Below are 23,515 nucleotides of genomic sequence, written 5' to 3' on the forward strand. Positions count from 1 at the left end.
GGTGGTGAAATTATGATAAAATTTCTACTTTCCTTTTAATATTTTTATAATGATCACATATTATCAGATGCAGATACATACCCCATTTTAAAAGAGAGACAAAAGCAGTCAGTACTTTAAAGGCTTGTGCTCTGTATTGACCCTGGGTGCATTGTGGCTGTGTAGTAAAGGATACTGTTTAGTGGATTCCATTTCCTCTGTATGAAAGAAGCTGCAAAGTGAGGGTCAGGTAAGACTCCTAGACTCAGATCCCTTAATGCCCTGGCTCTTCCTAAATCTAGGGAAGATCAGTGTCAACAAGGTCTCTTGGAGCCCCGTGGCAGCGCTCATCTTATGCCATTCTTCTCTGATTTAGAGAAATTATTTTCCTTTATCAAAAACTTAAGGATACAGTTAAGATTGGGTTAAATTTTTTTAATTGTTTTTTTCTGCTAAAATGTCAGCCTAGATTGCAATATAAGCTTTCCCCTAAAGTTAAGAAACTAACCAGTATTCTTGTTTCTTAAAGATAAGCTAAATCTTCAGCATTGGTTAAATTACACTCCCTCAGTCCATTGTAGGGAGTTGTTGCAATAATCTTGACTGCTTACATTAATAAGAGGTTGTGGGTAATCTGGGGTAATAAAGCGTCACTGAGGGTAATAAAGTCTGAATTGTTTTTACAGGCCGAGAGATCCGTCTGCCCCTGCGAATCAAAGGGGAAGGAATGGGACCAAAGATTCACTTCAACTTTGAGTTGCTGGATATTGGAAAAGTTTTTGTTGGATCTGTACATTGTTATGAGGTAAGCACTGGAATTGTGCATTGAGACTCAAAAGTACTTGGCTTTTTTTGTTTTATGTGTGTGTTTTTATTGATAGAAAATTTGTGACATCACATTTTTTCCATTACTCATACCTATTCAGACCCCAAACAATTGAACTCCTCCTCCTCCCTCCCAGCCTTGTTGAGGGAAGCAGCTTTTTCCATCCTTTTCAGCCTCTCTAGCTTTATAAAAAGCATCAAAGTCATAAGTTAATTGGTTTTATCATCATCATTTTGTAAATTGCAAAGGGGGACACTATAAATACATCTCCCCATCTATTTAATGCTTGATCTCTGACAACATAAATCCTACAGATCAGAGGATAGAGAACCTTTTACATTTTCCAGAATGTCCTAATGAGGGTAGCTGTTTTCACACTTCAGAAGTTTCTCTAATTTAAAATTTTAATTAATTTTCTCTGATTTGAAAACCAATCGTCCTGATTTCTGGAAGAGATCTCCCTGCTTTGTCTTTCCAGTTAAATAGAAAATGATTTTTTACATGATGTACCCATGGGTTCGTGAGGATCAGAGTTACTTCAGTGTCACTTCATCACTAAATTCATATCCAGGACAATTGTTTACACTATATCAAACTATAACCATTGAAAGTTTATTGTAGAAAGATTCCTAAATTGTAAGTGTTTATATTTCTATAGAGGTAACAATAAAAGCATTTATTTAATGAGTGACAAATACGTGTCAAGTTCCATGCCTTATTATGTGTGCATGCCTACGTACGTGTGTGTGATTTCTAACTCTTACAGAACCATGAGTAGTGGGTTTTACTGTACCTGTTTTTACACATGAGAAATATGAGGCAATAGTGGTTAATTCAGTCAACATCCTCACCCTTCATGTATGTTGAGCACATATGCATTAGTTCACTTGGTCCTCACAAAAACCCTATGAAGAAGGCACAATGACTATCCCCATTTTATAGCTGAGGAAGCTGGGGCTTAGAGAAGTTTTACTAGTTAAGGTAACCCTACATACTGTAACAAACAAATACAATAATATATCTATTTTGTTCCTAACATAAAGTCCCAGACAAGCTTGGTCATCAGCAGATGGCTCTCCTACTGCAGAGGATCAAGAACTCAGCCTCATTCTATCTCATGGCGCTCCAACCCCTAACATCTGAGTTGCAATATTGTAGTCTCACATGTATCACACTGGCAGTAGGAGAAAGGCATGGAGGGATCCACATGAGAGGTTTTGTTTTGTTTTTTTTTTGTGGTACGCGGGCCTCTCACCGCTGCGGCCTCTCCCGCTGTGGAGCACAGGCTCCGGACGCGCAGGCCCAGCAGCCATGGCCCACAGGCCCAGCCGCCCCGCGGCATGCGGGATCCCCCCGGACCAGGGCAGGAACCCGCATCCCCCGCATTGGCAGGCGGACTCCCAACCACTGCGCCACCAGGGAAGCCCCACATGAGAGGTCTTTATAGGAGGTAGTAATGGAGGTGGCATGTATCGCTTTTGTTCATACCCTGTTAGGGTCTGTAACTGCAAGGCTGGCTGGGAAATGTAGTCTAGCTATAGGCACAGGAAGAGAGGATATGGGTTCAGTGAATGGCCAACCTGACTCTGCCACATTTGTTAAATAACTTGGCAAGGTCACACAGCCTGTAAATGTTAGTGATCCCCAGGGTACTAGGGCCCTACATTGTGTGGGAAGAGAAAGCCCTTTGCTGGCTTTTCAATCGCTTGGGCTCTCATTATGGGCAAATCTGGTCTACAACCAGTTCAGCTCAGCCTGAGCATGGGAAGTAAGTGCCCAATTGATGTTGAGAGCTTCCTGCAGTGTCATTTGTCCTCACATTCATTAGACTTAAGGATGGGCCAAATGGGATGATTTGAAAGGTAAATAGAGATGTTAATGTCATGGAATAAACATAAGATGAGATGGAACATAGGGAAGAGCCTAACTTAAATGAAGTAATCACTCACATGACTAACATAAAGTGAAAAGTGGCACAGCTACTATGTTGCATTGTCCTGTATTGCATTCTGAAAAAAATGGTCACTTAGGGAGGGAAAAAAAGGTATAAGAGTTCTTATTAAATTAAATTGTTCTTATTAAATTGATACTCTGCCTGTACTTTATCCAGTGCAAATTTCCCTCACACCTTACAGACTGTGTCTTATGGATGCCACATTGGAAAAGAACCTTTAGTTCTGATGCAAAATTGTTATCGAGTCCAAGCTCACTCTGCTGGCTACACAACAAGGCAATAAATTGGGAGACAAGGTGTTGAGGCAAGGAATAGTGACTTTATTCAGAAAGCTGATAGACTGAGAAGATGGCAGACTAGTGTCTGCAAAAAACATCTTATTGGGGTCTGGATGCCAGTTTCTTTTATAGGGCAGAAAAGGGGAGGAGGTGAGGAAGTAAAGTAAAAAGGCCATTAGTTTTGCAAAATATCTCTGGTTGGGCTTGGCCAGCATCAGGGAGGGGATGTGTTAATTTCCTCTTTTCTGCAGCCATTCACAGGTGGGAAGGGTCAGATTGTCTCCCTGTGAGCTGAACAAAGGCACTTTAGTTTAACATTCAGGCAGAGGGGCAGGGTGCCCTGAGGCAAGCCATTATGTGTGATTATAATGACAAAAGCAATGAAAAGCAAAGGTTAAATAAAAGAAACAGATCCAACATGGAGTCAGATTTTGCTCTTCCCTGTTACAAAATGGATAGGGTTTCTCTGAATGTAATAATAATTTCTTACAAATTTTAACAGAAGTGTCCTTGAGACCATCACTTCCCACCCTCCCATAATTGAACAGTAAAGCAAACCACAGCCAGCTAAGTAAGTGTTAAATGAGGTGCTGCATGAGACTGGACAGTTTTGAGAGCTGTGCAGTGGCAGAGAAGGACATGGTAAGGTGCTTCTTAGGGGAATATTTTGCACTCTCTGCGTATTTAATGCTGATGCCTCATTGCATCTCTCTTTCAATTTATTACATTACCTACTTGAAACAAATTTGAGTAACTAGCTATTGCTGTTAGTCATTGCTGAGCTTAGCAGATACATGAAGACTAACCCTCAAGAGTATGCTATTCCCCAGTGTAATTAGAAGGAAAACAAATGAGAGGTGAAGTTCTACTATAAATTTTCCCCACTCCAAGGAGTTGAACTGCAAGGGTAAGGGCATTACTAGTAATCACAAGGTGTCAGAACTGTATTGTCAAACAATTTGCTGGATTCCGTATACATAAGTAGTTGCTGGTTTGTCAGGGGGAGAAGAATGAAATGCATATTCTCGAAAATAGAGGAACTGGCAATTTATAGAAGAGCTGGGTAAAACAAGAAAAAAGGCAATCTGTGCACCAGCTCAGAGAGAAGAACATGTGTCCTTCGAGTTACCATTAACACCTTTGAGTTGCCTTCAAGTTATCACTAGTGCATATCAGTTGCTTCTTAAGCACAGGTAAATCTTAAACCCATTCTGCTTAGCACTGGGGACATAAATAGCAATCACTGTCTTTTATGAGCACTCTTTGTCATGCACTATTCTAAAAGTTATGCAATTTAATAAATGTCATTTTCACAGCAATCTGAGAAGTTAGTAATACTTACATTTTTTTAAACATCTTTATTGCAGTATAATTGCTTTACAATGTTGTGTTAGTTTCTGCTTCATAACAAAGTGAATCAGCTGTACATATATCCCCATATCTCCTCCCTCTTGCGTCTCCCTCCCACTCTCCCTATCCCACCCCTCTAGATGGTTACAAAGCACCGAGCTGATCTCCCTGTGCTATGAGGCTGTTCCCACTAGCTATCTATTTTACATTTGGTAGTGTATATATGTCCATGCCACTCTCTCACTTCGTCCCAGCTTACGCTTCCCCCTCCCCATGTCCTCAAGTCCATTCTCTACATCTGTGTCTTTATTCCTGTCCTGCCCCTAGGTTCTTCAGAACATTTTTTTTTTGATTCCATATATATGTGTTAGCATACAGTATTTGTTTTTCTCTTTCTGTCTTACTTCTGAACATTCTATTTTTAGTTTTTTAAGGAACCTCCATACTGTTCTCCATAGTGGCTGTATCAATTTACATTCCCACCAACAGTGCAAGAGGGTTCCCTTACTCCACACCCTCCCCAGCCTTTATTGTTTATAGGTTTTTTGATGATGGCCTTTCTGACTGGTGTGAGGTGATACCTCATTGTAGTTTTGATTTGCATTTCTCTGATGATTAGTGATGTTGAGCGTCCTTTCATGTGTTTGTTGACAATCTGTATATCTTCTTTGGAGAAATGTCTGTTTAGGTCTTCTGCCCATCTTTGGATTGGGTTGTTTGTTTTTTTGATATTGAGCTTCATGAGCTGCTTGTAAATTTTGGAGATTAATACTTTGTCAGTTGCAAATATCATCTCCCATTCTGAGGGTTGTCTTTTCGTCTTCTTTATGGTTTCCTTTGCTCTGCAAAAGCTTTTAAGTTTCATTAGGTCCCATTTGTTTATTTTTATTTTTATTTCCATTTCTCTAAGAGGTGGGTCAAAAAGGATCTTCCTGTGATTTATGTCATAGAGTGTTCTGCTGATGTTTTCCTCTAAGAGTTTTTATAGTGTCTCGCCTTACATTTAGGTCTTCCATCCATTTTGAGCTTATTTTTGTGTATGGTGTTAGGGAATGTTCTAAATTCATTCTTTTACATGTAGCTGTCCAGTTTTCCCAGCACCACTTATTGAAGAGGTTGTCTTTTCTCCATTGTATATTCTTGCCTCCTTTATCAAAGATAAGGTGACCATATGTGTGTGGGTTTATCTCTGGGCTGTATATCCTGTTCCATTGATCTATCTTTCTGTTTTTGTGCCAGTACCATACTGTCTTGATTACTGTAGCTTTGTAGTATAGTCTGAAGTCAGGGAACCTGATTCCTCCAGCTGCATTTTTCTTTCTGAAGATTGCTTTGGCTATTCGGGGTCTTTTGTGTTTCCATACAAATTGTGAAATTTTTTGTTCTAGTTCTGTGAAAAATGCCAGTGGTAGTTTGATAGGGATTGCACTGAATCTGTAGATGGCTTTGGGTAGTATAGTCATTTTCACAATGTTGATTCTTCCAATCCACGACATGGTGTATCTCTCCATCTGTTTGTATCATCTTTATTTCTTTCATCAGTGTCTTATAGTTTTCTGCATACAGGTCTTTTGTCTCCTTAGGTAGGTTTATTCCTAGGTATTTTATTATTTTTGTTGCAGTGGTAAATGGGAGTGTTTCCATAGTTTCTCTTTCAGATTTTTCATCATTGGTGTATAGGAATGCAAGAGATTTCTGTGCATTAGTTTTGTATCCTGCTACTTTACCAATTTCATTGATTAGCTCTAGTAGTTTTCTAGTAGTGTCTTTAGGAATCTCTATGTATAGTATCATGTCATCTGCAAACAGTAACAGCTTTACTTCTTCTTTTCCGATTTGGATTGCTTTTATTTCTTTTTCTTCCATGATTGCTGTGGCTAAAACTTCCAAAACTATGTTGAATAATAGTGGTGAGAGTGGGCAACCTTGTCTTATTCCTGATCTTAGTGGAAATGGTTTCAGTTTTTCACCATTGAGAACAGTGTTGCCTGTGGGTTTGTCATATATGGCCTTTATTACGTTGAGGTAAGTTCCCTCTATGCCTACTTTGTGGAGGGTTTTTATCATAAATCGGTGTTGAATTTTGTCAAAACCTTTCTCGGCATCTATTAAGATGATCGATCATACGGTTTTTATCCTTCAGTTTGTTAATGTGGTGTATCACATTGATTGATTTGCGTATACTGAAGAATCCTTGCATTCCTGGGATAAACCCCAGTTGATCATGGTGTATGATCCTTTTAATATGCTGCTTGATTCCGTTTGCTAGTATTTTGTTGAGGATTCTTGCATCTGTGTTCATCAGTGATATTGGCCTGTAGTTTTCTTTCTTTGTGACATCTTTATCTGGTTTTGTTATCAGGGTGATGGTGGCCTTGTAGAATGAGTTTGGGGTGTTCTTCCCCCTGCTGTATTTTGGAAGAAGTTGAGATGGATAGGTGTTAACTGTTCTATAAATGTTTGCTAGAATTCGCCTGTGAAGCCATCTGGTCCTGGGCTTTTGTTTGTTGGAAGATTTTTAATCACAGTCTCAATTTCAGTGCTTGTGCTTGGTCTGTTCATATTTTCTATATCTTCCTGGTTCCGTCTCCAAAGTTTGGGCTTATCTAAGAATTTGTCCATTTCTTCCAGGTGGTCCATTTTATTGGCATATAGTTGCTTGTAGTAGTCTCTCATGATCCTTTGTATTTATGCAGTGTCAGTTGTTGCTTCTCCTTTTTCATTTCTAATTCTGATGATTTGAGTCTTCTCCCTTTTTTTCTTGATGAGTCTGGCTAATGGTTTATCAATTTTGTTTATCTTCTCAAAGATCCAGCTTTTTGTTTTATTGATCTTAGCTATTGTTTCCTTTATTTCTTTTTCATTTATTTCTGATCTGATCTTTATGATTTCTTTCCTTCTGCTAACTTTGGAGTTTTTTGTTCTTCTTTCTCTAATTGCTTTAGGTGTAAGGTTAGGTTGTTTATTTGAGATGTTGCTTGTTTCTTGAGGTAGGATTGTAATGCTATAAACTTCCCTCTTAGAACTCCTTTTGCTGCATCCCATAGGTGTTGGGTCGTCGTGTTTTCATGGTCATTTCTTCCTAGGTATTTTTTGATTTCCTCTTTGATTTCTTCAGTGGTCTCTTGGTTATTTAGTAGTGTATTTTTTAGCCTCCATGTGTTTGTATTTTTTTACAGATTTTTTCCTGTAATTGGTATCTAGTCTCATAGCATTGTGGTCAGAAATAATATTTGATATGATTTCAATTTTCTTAGATTTACCAAGGCTTGATTTGTGACCCAAGATATGATCTATCCTGGAGAATATTTCATGAGCACCTGAGAAGAAAGTGTATTCTGTTGTTTTAAGATGGAATGTCCTATAAATATCAATTAAGTCCATCTTGTTTAATGTATCATTTAAAGCTTGTGTTTCCTTATTTATTTTCAATTTGGATGATCTGTCCATTGGTGAAAGTGGGGTGTTAAAGTCCCCTACTATGATTGTGTTACTGTTGATTTCCCCTTTTATGGTTGTTAGCGTTTGCCTTATGTATTGAGGTGCTCCTATGTTGGGTGCATAAAGATTTACAATTGTTATATCTTCTTGGATTTGATCCCTTGAACATTCTGTAGTGTCCTTCTTTGTCTCTTGTAATAGCCTTTATTTTAAAGTCTATTTTGTCTGATATGAGAATTGCTACTCCAGCTTTCTTTTGATTTCCATTTGCATGGAATATCTTTTTCCGTCCCCTCACTTTCGGTCTGTATGTGTCCCTAGATCTGAAGTGGATCTCTTGTAGACAGCATATATATGGGTCTTGTTTTTGTATCCATTCAGCCAGTCTGTGTCTTTTGGTTGGAGCATTTAATCCTTTTACATTTAAGGTAGTTATCAATATGTATGTTGCTAATACCATTTTCTTAATTGTTTTGGGTTTGTTATTGTAGGTGTTTTTCTTCTCTTGTGTTTCCTGCCTAGAGAAGTTCCTTTAGCATTTGTTGTAAACCTGGTTTGGTGGTGCTGAATTCTCTTAGCTTTTGCTTGTCTGTAAAGGTTTTAATTTCTCTGTCAAATCTGCATGAGATCCTTGCTGGGTAGAGTAATCTTGGTTGTAGGTTTTTCCCTTTCATCACTTTAAATATGTCCTGCCACTCCCTTCTGGCTTGCAGAGTTTCTGCTGACAAATCACCTGTTAACCTTATGGGGATTCCCTTCTGTGTTATTTGTTGTTTTTCCCTTGCTGCTTTTAATATTTTTTCTTTGTATTTAATTTTTGATAGTTCGATTAATATGTGTTTTGGTGTGTGTCTCCTTGGATTTATCCTGTATGGGACGCTCTGTGCTTCCTGGTCTTGATTGACTAGTTCCTTTCCCATATTAAGGAGGTTTTTGATTATAATCTGTTCAAATGTTTTCTCAGTCCCTTTCTTTTTCTCTTCTTCTTCTGGAACCCCTATAATTCGAATGTTGGTGCATTTAATATTGTCCCAGAGGTCTCTGAGACTGTCCTCAATTCTTTTCATTCTTTGTTCTTTATTCTGCTCTGTGGTAGTTATTTCAACTATTTTATCTTCCAGGTCACTTATCCGTTCTTCTGCCTCAGTTATTCTGCTATTGATTCCTTCTAGAGAATTTTTAATTTCATTTATTGTGTCGTTCATCATTGTTTGTTTGCTCTTTAGTTCTTCTAGGTCCTTGTTAAACGTTTCTTGTATTTTCTACGTTCTATTTCCAAGATTTTGGATCATCTTTACTCTCATTACTCTGAATTCTTTTTCAGGTAGACTGCCTACTTCCTCTTCATTTGTTTGGTCTGGTGGGTTTTTACCTTGCTCCTTCATCTGCAGTGTGTTTCTCTGTCTTCTCATTTTGCTTAACTTACTGCGTTTGGGGTGTCCTTTTTGAGGCTGCAGGTTTGTAGTTCTCGTTGTTTTTGGTGTCTGCGCCCAGTGGCTAAGGTTGGTTCAGTGGGTTGTGTAGGCTTCCTGGTGGAGGGGACTAGTGCCTGTGTTCTGCTGGATGAGGCTGGATCTTGTCTTTCTGGTGGGCAGGATGGCGTCTGGTGGTGTGTTTTGGGGTGTCTGTGCCCTTATTATGATTTTAGGCAGCCTCTCTGCTAATGGGTGGGGTTGTGTTCCTGCCTTGCTAGTTGTTTGACATAGGTTGTCTAGCACTGTAGCTTGCTGGTTGTTGAGTGGAGCTGGGTCTTAGCATTGAGATGGAGATCTCTGTAAGAGCTTTTGCTGTTTGATATTATGTGGAGCCAGGAGGTCTCTGGTGGACCAGTGTCCTGAACTCGGCTCTCCCATCTTAGAGGCACAGGCCTGACACCCAGCCGGAGCACCAAGACCCTGTCAGCTACACAGCGAACAAGATGCACTGTGGTGCTTGGTGCCAGGCGGCAACTACGGCTGCTGCCCGGGTTCCCTGGTTTCTCAGTAATACTTACATTTTACAGACGGGAAAATGGGCACAGAGAAGCCAAGCAGGTTCTGCAAGGTCACGCAGCTAGTCAAGTCAGTGGAATAGCTGGGATTTGAACCCAGGCATTTGGCTTCTGAGACCCTGGTCATAATCACTTTTCTACATGGTTTTTTTAAAAGGAATATAGGATGAAGCATAACTCCTATGACCAGGGGACATAGGATGAGGGAGGTGGGAAATAAATGTAAAAAGATGAACAACATATCAAGTAACACTTAGTTATGTACCTCTTTTGGTACATCATCCATCTTCTCTTGGCAGGAGTGGTTGCCTTCCTTTGCAAGAGCCCCTGACTGTATCCTACTTATGCTCTTGATTCCTTCTTCTCTGCTCCTCAGGAGGCACCCTGATCTAGTGGACCCCCTACATCCACCCAGACCCTATTACCTTGGTTACCTAGTCCCCTTTTCTTATTACAAAAACAAACATCTAGGCTGGGCCTAAGTGTGCATTATCTCATTTAATAGTATAAATAGACTAGGTCTCACCTACCATACCTTCCTGCAGCTTTGCCACCCTCATTTTCTCTTTTTTACCACTAATCTTCTCAAAACAGGAATCTAGAATAGTCAACCACTATTTCCTCTGCACCTGCTCACTCCCTAAACATTTGTACTCCGGATTCTACAATCACACTCTATTGAAATTACTTTCTTCTTCAAGGGCAGGGATGGCCTCTAATTAAAAATTTAAAATCTATAGAATTTTCTCAAAGCTTATTCTCCTTAACCTCTATCCCCATTCAACCCCTTCTGAAAGTTCTCTCTTGGATTTCTCGGTTCCTGCCATGCCCCCCATACTTTTCTGAATCTTTCTTCATCATCTCTTCTTTTTTTCCTCCAGTGCCTTGATGTAGGTTGAAGGTACTTTCTAAGTAGAGAGAATGACTGTTCACTCATTCAGGTATAAGCATTGGCAAGGAATAGAGATCGTATTTTAGAAGCCGAGGAATAGGACTGTGTGGCTATAGTACAAGTTCATGGACGGACTTGTGGAAAGTGACAGTGGGAGTGGTAGACAGAGCCAGCTGTGGAGGCCTCTGAATGCCAGGCATGAGCTTTGTACACACACCTCGTGTGCAGTCAAATATGGACAATGACTTGGTTCCAGAACATTAGTATATAGGAATAAAACTTTTCTGTATGGGACTTCCCTGGCAGTCCAGTGGTTAAGACTCCATGCTTCCACTGTTGGGGGGACACGGGTTCCATCCCTGGTCGGGGAATTAAGATGCCTCACACAGCACTGCACAGCCAAAAAATAAAAACAAAAAAACTGAAACCAGACAAATGAACAAAAAACTTTTCTGTAGTAAATCAATGGCTTACATAAGCATCCCAAAACAGTTATCCATCCATTACAGTTTGAGATGAAAATATCACAATAGGATGAAATCTAATGGTACAACAAAGAGAATCCTTGCAATCTGGAATCCACAATAATAGCTTATTCTGCATTCTTCAAGCTATGTTATAAACATAGGCTTAGATATTTCTTGATCCTCTATTGTAGCTTGCTTTTTATTTTTCAGCATGTCACTTAATCCCAGCCTTCTCATGTGTATAAGAGATACTTGGTTACTTCAGAGATACAATTAAAAAAAAAGGTCTTTTAAGGTTCTTCTTCAATAGATGTGATTATGATCAATCTTTGTAGCATGAATATAATGCATATGACTAACTCTATTTTAAAGAGGAGATAAAAACACAAAATTACTTTCTGGCTTGGGATTCCTGTCTTCAAACATTCAAGACAGAAGACTGCTTATTTTTCCCCTGGAGTTTTTCTGTGGTTCTACTTCCTGCAGCTGTTTCTGTGTTGGTGCTTATATGAAAATAAATCAGAGGCCCGTTGCCTACCTTTTCATTCTTGTCTTTTTGATATAGGCAGTACTATCCAACAAAGGCAGCATTGATGCCCTCTTCAACGTGATCCCTCCAACTTCGGCTGTGGGGACCTGCTTTGTTTTCAGTCCCAAGGAAGGCATCATCGAACCAAGTGGAGTCCAGGCTGTCCAGATATCCTTCAGTTCTCCCATCCTGGGACACTTTGAAGAAGAGTTCCTGGTCAATGTCAATGGATCACCAGAGCCTGTGAAATTGACCATTATGTAAGTTACTTCTACAGGTAATGTGGAAACTAAAGTTTTTACCTAATGCTTTCTTAAACTTCAAAACTAGAGCACTTTACACATTAATGGAGAATTACTAGGTTGCCAAAATATTTATTTTTTTGTTAACAATATTGATACCTGCCTGAAAGTAGCAACAATTTGATTCCCTACTGTTTACTTTTTAAAATCCAGGCACAGAAGTAGAATGTAAAAATAAAATCTTTTCATAAACTTACTTTAAAAAAACAAAACTAGATCATGTCTTGAATGTCCATAACTGTCTTTGTTGACATGACCACATCAACATACTGGGGTGTTTTAAATTTCCACCAGTGTTTCTCTAGTGAACATGTTTAACTTATTACTGTAGTATGGATGCAGATGGTATTTTGGAATCTAGTTTTTCTGTAAGCTCTAACCTTATAAAATAAGAACTTAAACACTATATTAGTTTCTACTTACTCTCTGTTTTAGTATGTTTAGGGAAAGTAGGTTATTAACACGTGGATAAAATTGAAAAGTTTTTTCAACCGATGTTGCTGGAACAACTGGATATCCACATGCAAAAGGATAAAGTTGGACCCCCCCCAAACCTCAGACCATATACAAAATTAACATAATATGGGCCAAAGACCCAAATGTAACAACTAAAACTATACAAATGTTTAAATAAAACGTAAGTGCAAGTATGCATGACCTTGGATTAGGCAAAGGTTTCTTAAAGATGACACCTAAGTATAAGCAATCAAAGAAAAAATAAATAAATTAGACTTCATCAAAATTTAAAAATTTTGTGCCTTAAGGAATACTAGTAAGAAAGTGAAAAAACAAACCACAATATGGGAGAAAGTATTTGTAAATCATATATCTGAAAAGGGACTTATATCTAAGATATATAGAGAACATTTACACTCAGTAATAAAAAGGCAGCCAATCAAAAATTGGACAAACCATCTGAGCAGACATTTCTCTAAAGAAGATATACAAATGATTAATAACATGAAAAGACTCTCAACGTCATTAATCATCAGGGAGGTGCAAATCAAAACCATAATGACATACAACTTCACACCCACGTGGATGGCTATAATTTAAAAAATGGAAAATAAGTGATGGAGAGAACGTAGAGAAATCAGAACCTTCATACACTGATGATGGGAATGTAAAATGTACAGCCACTTTGGAAAACAGTCTGACAGGTTTTCTCAAGTAAACGTTGAGTTACCATATGACCCGGCAATTCCATTCCTAGATACATACCCAAGAAAAATGAAAATATAAATCCATACAAAAACTTGTACACGAATGTTTATTACAGCATTATTCATAGTAGCCAAAAAATCCAAGTGTCTACCAACTGATGAATGGATAAACAAAATGTGGTCTATCCACACAATGGAATGTTATTAAGACCATAAAAAGTAATGAGAAAAGAAAGAAAGGATGTACATGCTACAGCATGGTACAATGAATGAACCTTGAAAATGCAATGACAAGTGAAAGAAGCCAGTCACAAAAGACCATATATTGTATGATCCCATTTATGTGAAATGTCCAGAGAGAGTAAATCTGTATATGGATAGGAAGTAGATTCGTGGTTGTTTAGGGCCAGGGGCGGAGGTGGGAGATAGAGAGTGATAGTTAAAGGGTATGGGGTTTCTTTTTGAGGTGATGGGAATGTTCTAAAGTTAACCCAGGTGGTGGTTGCACATATATGTGAATACTATACAAAAACCATTGACTTATACACTTTAAATGGGTGAATTGTATAGCATGTGAATTATATTTCAATGAGGCTGTTATTTTTTTTTAATTTCCAGGAGCCTATAATTCATTCATTTCATGGGTGAATTTTTTAAACCTCTGATCTCTTCTCCTGAAGATCCCAAACTAGTAACGCAAGTCACTAGCAATGTCTGAATAGGTTAGGGTCTACTTGGTTTTTCCACTGTGAATAATAGGGCTTAGGAATCTCCTAGGAACTTACAAGTAAACTTGGACTAGTTAATACTCCAGGTGCTCTGTGGAGGTTAAGTCTCTTGTTTTATCCTCTGCACCTTACCATTCACACCACTCCCATGCCACTTTCTTATTTTGGATGTTCATTCCTTGTTTCTTTCAAAGGAAAGGGAAAGTCTGACTGTGGAGAGAATGCTTATGTTCATCCTAAAACTAATCACAAATTGCTAAGAGAAATATTCTTGTCTAAATTGCATTTGTCCAAAGTGTTCTAGCGCTTCAAACCACAAACAATAATTTCGAAAACTTGGCAAATATCTAGTGTCACAAATAAATGTCTAATGATAAGGGGTGAAATACATGTATAATTTATTATTTATTTCCAGCTCCACAGAGTAATACTGATTTTACTTACGACTTTGCCAGGAACTCTTTCTTGAGCCTTATGGTCCAAGAAGTCTCTATAAAGTTAATATTGTGGATTCTGTAATTTTGTTTCTTATTCTTTTATTGTTGGGTAATCTTCTTTCCTTAGCACCACAGAATTTTGGCTAGTATGCCTTGAAAGATCAGAACAGTTGCTGTTTCTATTGATTTCTCCAGCTGCATGACACCGTATTTTAAGTGGTTGGATAAACAGCACTGTAAAGTTAATGTGATTTTTAAAATTACCCATGAACAGTTCTGTTCCCTCCTATTTTTACATATGTGACTTTATACAGTTTAACTGTAGTATATTTCGCATTCAACCCGTTTCACATAACATCATAATTCAATCACTCTCTTAGTCTTTAAAATTCTAATTTTAACAGACCATTGCTTTGATGGAGGGCACCCACCGTCTTGGCACAGGCTATCCTAATGTTCAGGATCCCTGTTTGAATGAATGTGACAGTATCTAAGTCCAGTTGGTATTCAGCTGCAGTTCCCCTACTTACATGTGCCTTTGAACAAATGTGATTTAACTCTGGTTTTTTTCTACTTCTACACTGATTAGATGACTGCTTTGTGCAGTCTTGTGATCTTTCTTATTTCTGTAGGCTTTTGTGCATTTCAGACACTTTTGATCTATTTGTTACTTTGGCCCAGCCAAAACTTCTTTTACAAGCCAAGTGTCTGATCTGTAGGCTCCTTTGACTTATCTCAGCTGGATCCTAATTCCTTGCTAGGTACCAGCTGCTCCTTTTGAAACCACTTTGGATCATTAGCATGAAATAGAATAGATGGTCCTGGGAAAGGCTTTTAGAATTGAAACTTGCTGCATTGATTCTTTGTTGTCATCTCTCCTCCCAGGCTTTCAACAGCCTCTCACCACATTATCATCCTATCGCTAGCAGCTGGAAGTATCACTAGGACACCAAGTGCGTTCAGCATGGTGTGACACACCTACATCACCAACATCAGGGTCTGGGTGAATTAGGAGACTCATGCTTAGTGAGGTTTCTGGTATTTGTGTGTCTATAACTTTTAAAAGCTTGGCACATAGATGGGGAATTATTTCAGTTCTTACCTTTGGTCTAGAGATTTTAGGGGCATGGACCACGGAGAAAGACAAGAATAAACAAATATCTGATATATTGGTTTTCTATTGCTGCTTAATAAATTACCACAAACATAGTAGCTTAAAACAATACAGATTTATTATTTTACAGTTCTATAGATCTAAAGTCCAACACAGGTCTTACTGCGCTAAAATCAAGGTGTTGGCCAGGGCTGTCTTTCTTTCTGGAAGCTCTAGGGGAGAATTCATCTCCTAACCTTGTTCAGCTTCTTGAAGCTGCCCACGGTCTTTGGCTCATGGTCTGCCTCCTCTGTGTTCAAAGCCAGCAAAGGCTGGTTGAGTCCTTCTCACATTGCCTCACTCCTACCTCCTCTTCTGTCCCTGTGTTCTAATTTTAAAGACCTTTGTGATTACGCTGAGCCCACGTGGATAATTCAGGCTAATCCCCTTATCTTAAGATCAGTTAATTAGCAAACTTAATTCCTTCTGCCACCTTAATTACCCTTTGCCATGTAACCTGATATACTCACAGATTGTGGGGATTAGCACATAGACATCTTTGGGGACCATTATGCTATCTACCACAACTGAAGTCAGTTAGAAGCTGTAGAATCTCCCTATTGTTTATTTTAAGCAAGAGTGTCACTCCAAGATCATGAGCCTTGTATGAGAGGGAAACAAAACAACAACAGTTAAAGAGTCTTTAAAGGCCACCTGTTCCAGTCTTCTCTTTTGTACGTTAGGAAAAGAAACTGAGGCCTACAGAGGTAAAGTGATTGGCCAGGATCACAGCTAGTTGGTGGTAGGAACTGGATTAAAACAGTTTTATAAAAGTGTGGGCCAAGGAATACTGGTATCATTGATAGTCTTTGATGTCTATTATATGATTAGACCTATAATTTTTTCTTGCCTGAGTTAATAAATTTTCATGATATGTGTCTCATCCACATTAACATTTTGTGCCATTAGTTCAGTGATGTGTCCGCTCTGCCTCATCATTGATAGCAGTATGGTGGTAAGTTAACCATAGCATCGTTTGCTAAAACCCAAAGGTTTGAGAGTGGAAAAGGAATTTTCAGAACCATTGGGATAGACCACCATCTCACAGTTTCCTTAAGCCCTAGATGATGCTGTAATTGAGTTAATGCTAAATTATGGTTTTCAGTACTTACCTCTACCCACTTCTTGATTGTTACCTTGAATTCACTGGATTCTCTTTCCACTCCCTTAACTTGTATTCCTACTTTCAGAGGCTGTGTCATTGGACCTACCTTCCATTTTAATGTTCCTGCTCTGCATTTTGGTGATGTTTCCTTTGGTGAGTACTTTTCCATTTTAAATTAGAAATTGAGAAGAATTACTTTTCCCTCCACATGGAAGGAGGAAAGTTTACAAAGAACTTCTCTTACCATTTTGTGTGGGTAATAGCTAAGAGGGTCTAGAATTGTTCTTCCTCTGCAGAATTTTGGTGCTGTTTCCTAATTTATAGGTGAATGTTATAGCCGGGTCTCCTGGATACTAGTAGTTGTCAGGCCATGGCTGTCCCCCCTCTTCCTGCAGTGGAACAACAGAAAGCTTTATGCTTTATTCCACTGTCTTAACATTCTGAACATTCTATTTATATGCAGATTCTGATTTGCCACTTTGGCTACACAGCAACCTTTCCACAGAGATGCTCTCAGTATACCTGTGAGCTCGGTGGTGGTTTAATTCAGGTGTTTTATCACTGCAAATTGATGACTCTTCTATATGTTTGTATAGTCTTTTTACTCAATTGCTTCCCATCTAAACTTCCCCAATAATAAAAATGATAATAACAACAGTGGCAGCAAAATTACCCATTAATTGGTTCTTTCTTGTAGTCCAATTACTGCTAAGTAATTACATACGGTACTACATTTAAACGTTTTAGCAATCCTAGGAGAAGGCACCCTTTAAGGTCCCCACTTTAGAGTTGGACGAACTGAGCATTGGAACAGTTAAATAACTCCCAAAGGTCACACAGCAGTGGCAGAATTAGTATTTCAACTGAGATCTGTCTAAATCATATACTGTCACCTTGGGTGTTGAGAGTTGCCCCCAGAGAGGCAAAAATTGGCTCTTGGGTGTTGAAAAAACTTAGATATAACAATGGTTTGTGTTCCTTCAAAGTTCCACCCTGCCCAACAGAATCTTATTCCTTAGTATTTAATTTCTCTTGTTAGGTAGAAATTGTCTAATTTAAGTCATATTTAATTAACTGATTTGACTTGATATAAAATTAATTTATCACAGCGGTTCTTTTTAGGAGGTGATGACTTTAAAAAATTGAGAAACCCTAGTCTAAATCTTTATTCCATAATCCTTTCCATTTTGCTCTGTTGTTTCCCATTTTAACTTTCAGATCTCTTGCTTCATTTCAAGTAGGCCTGTCTAACTTGGGGAAAAACAGTTCTTTAGAAAAAGCTGATTCATAATGCCTCTATCAGTCGCTTTAACATTTGGGTGTTATGAAAGTTTCTAAGACTCAGAATATATTTATTTATACAGTGCTCCCACCCTGATCTACATTATATTGGGTAAGGCACATACCATAGGAAAATCTATATAAATGAAGTTGAATGTCTGTTCATATAGAATGTGGAAATGGCTGGAGAGATGTTACAGATTTGTAGGGCATATTTGAATGATAGACTCTTTTGAAGGAAAATGAAAGTGGCCTCTACAACTTAAGGGTAACTGTGACCGATGCACAGTAAGAGGGGAGTTTGTGTACCCAAAGACCTACGCAGTGTACTCCAAACACTTCAAACTGAGTCCATGGAGAGCTCTGAGCAGCTGGTGCCCACAGCAGCATACCCTTCCACAGGCATTTAAACACAAAGTCCAGTCCAAGTACATTTGGAAGATGTGCCCTATATTGTATGCCCTGGAGGGAAAAAACAAGTCAAAGTAAGCACCTCAAATCAGTTACTCCAAGAAATCTCCACTGACTTATTGTCTAGAATGTGCCCTATTGCTCAGCTCTGACATGTTAATGTAAATACTGTGCCAATGATAAGCCAATTATCAAACCCCATGAATATCTGAAATGCTTTTATCTAAAATCCAAACATTTTAAAACATCAAAGCCCCTAATAGTACATTTCCATGGAATATGGCAAATGTATATCCCCAAGATGCCACTGATTTACTCAAAATGCTGTATTTGATATTGGCAAGCTCTTGGTCACACAATGGGTAAAACCATGTATGCATGCTCCAAGGCTAGTTAGGTTTTTCCAGTAACAGTCTTCCATTTGGTCCTCTCTTATCCCTAAGGATACAGGAAGGGCCATCACTGGGTAATGTATTCATAGTTTTCTTTCGCTATAGAGATAATAATCAACAGCTGTTCCTCATAGTTGGTCCAGCTAGAAGTTTTGGTAACTAGCTTAGGTGAAAATTAGAAATAGTTTATTTTCCTTTTGTATAATATCTTACTGAACTCTTTGATGATACAGCAGCTAGACTCCTATGACATAAGAGGCTAGAAGACACTACAGAGCCATGACCCAAGATTTCCCAAGTCTGAGATACGAGAACTTACCCTCCTGAGTCCACCTTCAAAACCCAAGTTGCCTTTTCTTTTAGTTTGGATGTGCATTCCTTAATCTTCTCTGCATTATGACAGGAAATGTTAATAAAAACATACCCTTTTTCTTGCCAATAGGAAATCTAAGGTTTTCAAAACACCTGGTTCAGTAAATTCAAGCTACTTTGCTGCGCTTCTGGATTCTTCACTGTAATGGCCAAAGTTAGGGGCAGTTTTGTAATAATCTTTCAAAATTGTCTTATGGTATATTTTCAAATTCCAGAGTTGGAAGTAAAGTCCTCATGACTCCAACACAAAGTATCACTTATTTCTCCAGGTAGATTGGCCTCCTATCACAAAGAAACATGGTTCTTAGGAGAGTTATTTATTTGCAACTATACTCTAAGAAGTGTATGTAGTTAGTTCCAGATTCAAAAGAGAAATCGACTGTTACAGGAGTCAGCCAGAAACTGGAGGACTTTTTTAGCTATTTCAGGATGACAGATATATTGTGTGGAGTTAAACGAGGTCTTCAGAGACAGTTGTAGAGCTGGGGAGTACGTTAAGCTAACTAAAGTTGGTAGTATTGTCCCCATATTGGCAAGAAGGCCCATTCCTGAAGAGGCACCTGTTACAGGCTAGTGTTGGAGACATGGCATTTACTTGCTTAGAAATGAAGATCTAGATCTGGCATCAGGGTCTGTGGGGATCAATGATGTTAGGATATTATAAATACCATAAAGTAGGTGAAAGGTAATAGTACTGTTGGTTGGCATCTAAAATATTTAAAGTATGGCTGTGAATGGCTGTTGGATGACCTGTCTAATAATTAATTCGTTTGACTGAAGCTACAGTATCATGAGAGAGTTAAATTACAGAATTTGGGTGGTGATTGTCCCTGAAGGAACACTGAGGCTTTGATAACTCCTCAGATTGGTCAAAGAATAAAATGGACCAAGTCATAACTGGTATTATGCCAGGTGATAGACCAAAATGGGCCGGATAAGTATCGGCAAAGTCACTATTTTTCAGGAGGCACAAGAATTTGCTGAATGAGAATAAGGAATTTGGAAGGCTCCAGGCTTTCAGTGAACTTGACCATTGGATAATTTGGACAGAGAAGTTAGGGTTTGAGGTTAGAGTTGTTGGGATAAATAAATATAAGCATCAAAAAATATACATGATAGTTGTCTCTTCCATGGCCAGGTATGAACTAGCAGTATTTTACTCAAGGGGAAGTATTTGAATTGACTTTAGGAGAGTGTAAAGTGGAGAGTCAGGGCCAAAGCTTAATTGTCATGATCATAGAAAGTTCATAGAAGGGTTGGCAGAAGATATTACAGTAGGCATGGGCAAAGCCTAGACCCGAATAAGTTATCATTAACAGTAAGGGAGACACAATAGGGGATATCAGAGTTGTTATGACTTTATGAAAGTAAATAGAGAATAATATGGCAGAATGATAAAGAAGGAAAGTATACAAGGAAAAGTATGAGAATCAGTAATGCCCGGTATGTAGCAAAATCTTGTTCCATCACTCTTGAGCAGAGTCTTTCTATTTCATGTAGAGTCTGCTTGTTCTGAGGAGCTTGGAATAGCAATCTGTTGCTGATGGTCATCAATTTCTGGCAGTTGTTTTTTTTTTTTTTTAGCAAACTTCCATTTAAGATCTCCAGTAAGGGTCATTTTCTACGTCTTCAGCAAGTAATTCAGTTTCTTTGGGTGTCTTTTTACCCAAAGGCTCACCTCTTTTTTTTTTTTCTTTCTTTTTTTTTTTTTTTTTTGTGGTACGCGGGCCTCTCACTGTTGTGGCCTCTCCCGTTGCGGAGCACAGGCTCCGGACGCGCAGGCTCAGCGGCCATGGCTCACGGGCCCAGCCGCTCCGCGGTATGTGGGATCCTCCCAGACCGGGGCACGAACCCGCGTCCCCTGCATCGGCAGGCGGACTCTCAACCACTGTGCCACCAGGGAAGCCCAGGCTCACCTCTTAATTAACTGCAGGGTCAGTTGTTAGAAGGCTGTAAAGAAGACTATTGATATATTTTTTTTGATTTTTGAGGTTGAAAGAGGGAGAGTTTCTGAGGGTGAGTTTTTTGGGAAGATTTCTTGAACTTATAGATGAGCTGTTCTTGACAATGTTTAGTTATGTCTGTATTAAGCAAGCTTGATTCAGATTGATAAAAGACTTGTAATCCCTAATTATTATTTCCTAGGGTGAATAGTCTGAGTTGTAGAGGGAGCTAACCTGGTCTGATAGACATTAGAACCAAAGGTAAAACTCTTCACCAAAGAACTCCAAGAGCCTCAGAGAACTTGGCCAGTTCAAGATCAAAACTACTATTTTTGTGTTCTACATTTCCCAAGGATTGTAATTGTGAATTTTTTTATCACATGGTTAACACACTGTAAGATTCTTTATAACTCTTCTATGTAAGGCTGGTATTCCCTAGGTGGGGAAGTTATAGAGTACAATGTCTTAGTCACATTTATGGCAGCGGCCTTTCTGTACAGGAAGGCTCAAATCCATATCAAGAATTTACAGACAATTACAACAACATATTTTCACTGTATAATTTCGGCACAGCCCATCTGGACTTGAAAGGTTCTTTGGAGTATGATTTAGACCCACAACTCATTGCACAGTTTTCCTGGAATATGATAGCAGAATGTAAGGCAGAAGCCAGCCACATCCCCAGTTACAGAAGAGAAATTTTGCTATCAACTCTTATTCAGAAATTATCTCATCTCTTTTATGATGGGACCTGTGGTATAAGATTTTTGTCAAAGACCAGCTCATACTTTGGGGCACGTCATAGTTGGTGTGCCAGAGACCATTGACAGGAACAGAGGATCCCAATTTTAGGTAATGTTTGTTTTCTAAGTCTGAATTTTTTATGTTCAGAATGGATTGTGAACATTGTGCTTATTGATCTCCCATATTGTGAATTATTTCTGTAGACAGCTACAAAAGTACCATCTGTTTTAGCACAATGCTCTGCTGACACATTTCCCTTTGCTTTGTGGAGATTTTTATTTTACTAGAAAAATTAGGAATCCATTGTCTAAAATAGCCCGTGAATCCCAAAAAGTCTTATCAATTGTAATTTAATTTTTGGTCTTGAGTATTGCTGAATCAGTTTAATTGTAATTTAATTTTTGGTCTTGAGTGTTGCTGAATCAGTTTAACACTCATCTTAGCTAGGGTCCATTCTTAGTAGAGAGATAATGTTCCAAATAATGTACCACCTTTTGCCAGAAATGGAATTTTTCCTTTGCAGCCTTGTGATCTTTTGTCCCTAGTTTCCTTAAGTTTACTTTCTTTTTAGGGGCTTTCCAGGTCAGGTGACAATACACATATTGAATGAGAATCAATGAGACTATCATCTTTTAAATCATTATTTAAGTACCAGGAGAGGTATGAAGGCGTCTCTTTGTATCTTTGAGGCATTCTGGCCAAGCATGTTGTTAATTATTCCAAGAAAAGGCACATACATGTTGTTGTTGTTGTTGTTGTTTTACGTACTAGGTGCTAAAGAAGGGAGTATAGAGGTCTACACTGTAAATTACTTGCATTCAGTTGGACTACAGATAGGGTAGTAATTCAGATTTGGTGCAACCAGAAACCTAGGAATAACATTTGTGTTAATGAGCCTTCAGGCTTTAATAAAATAATATCCCTTTTCTTCAGGCTCCTGGATAATCAATATGGGATATTACAAGTAGTTGTACAAGGAACTGTTCTAGTTAGGAGGTTGTAGTTGGCTTTATTCTTAGAAAAACTTCTAGCTTCAGGGAAGTAGTCTGGGCAATGGTTTGGAAAGACCTGTCTGAATCTTTATAGGATCCACTTCCATACTACACTCTATGTTTGAACAATATTTATCCCATAAATGGTCAGGTAAAACAAGAGTCATTGTTGGGAAAGTTCAGAAAAGTCAAATGTAGTGATCACATGATTGTGAAACTGACTTTCTAGAAATACCTCTGGAATTTCCAAGAATAATCTTTCAAGTGCCCTTAATCAGACAGTTCTTTTTCCATAAAAGATCTCTTCCAAGTAGATTGGCAGGTGCAGAATCACAAAGGAGACATGAATGTGTTTCTTCCAACAGTCCTAATGTATAGACAAAAGCTCAGACATGGGGTGAAGTAGATCGGTTCAAACTATCCCCAGCAGTACTGCAGTAATTACTCCAGGAGACCAATTGTATTTTATCACAGTAGTGTTCAACATAGAAAGAGAAGTGTTTACATCCAGTAGAAATATGCATATTTATTCTCTTATGGGTGTAGATCATTCTTGTTCTGAAAATGGTAGCAGATACATTGGCCACCTAGGGAATCCAAAATCAGAGTTCAGTTTATTGTTTACCAGGCAAGTAGGATCCACATCTCTAGGAAAGGAACATGAGTCTCCCTGAACTGAATGTAGGAGGGCTAGAAATAACATTAAAAAGCAGCTTTGTCTAAGGGAGGCGAAAGCCAATGTATTAGTCTCTGGCTGGCTCAAAAGTAGATCGTAAAGTCTCTCTC

General features: G+C 38.6%; 1 protein-coding gene across 1 annotated transcript in view; it reads left to right on the plus strand.

Moving 5' to 3' along the window:
- The window catches only part of HYDIN (HYDIN axonemal central pair apparatus protein), a 431,283-nt gene that overhangs the window by 184,416 nt on the left and 223,352 nt on the right, over positions 1–23,515 (plus strand). Inside the window, exons 12-14 of the mRNA XM_089902455.1 lie at positions 666–784; positions 11,743–11,966; positions 16,680–16,747. Of these exons, the coding sequence (XP_089758581.1) occupies positions 666–784; positions 11,743–11,966; positions 16,680–16,747 (411 nt within the window). The remainder of the gene's footprint in view (positions 1–665; positions 785–11,742; positions 11,967–16,679; positions 16,748–23,515) is intronic.

The sequence above is a fragment of the Delphinapterus leucas genome, chromosome 20 (assembly GCF_059928025.1).
Source record: "Delphinapterus leucas isolate spDelLeu-1000000601 "Yukka" chromosome 20, BTC_Dleu_Yukka2, whole genome shotgun sequence".
In the NCBI taxonomy this organism is placed as follows: domain Eukaryota; kingdom Metazoa; phylum Chordata; class Mammalia; order Artiodactyla; family Monodontidae; genus Delphinapterus; species Delphinapterus leucas.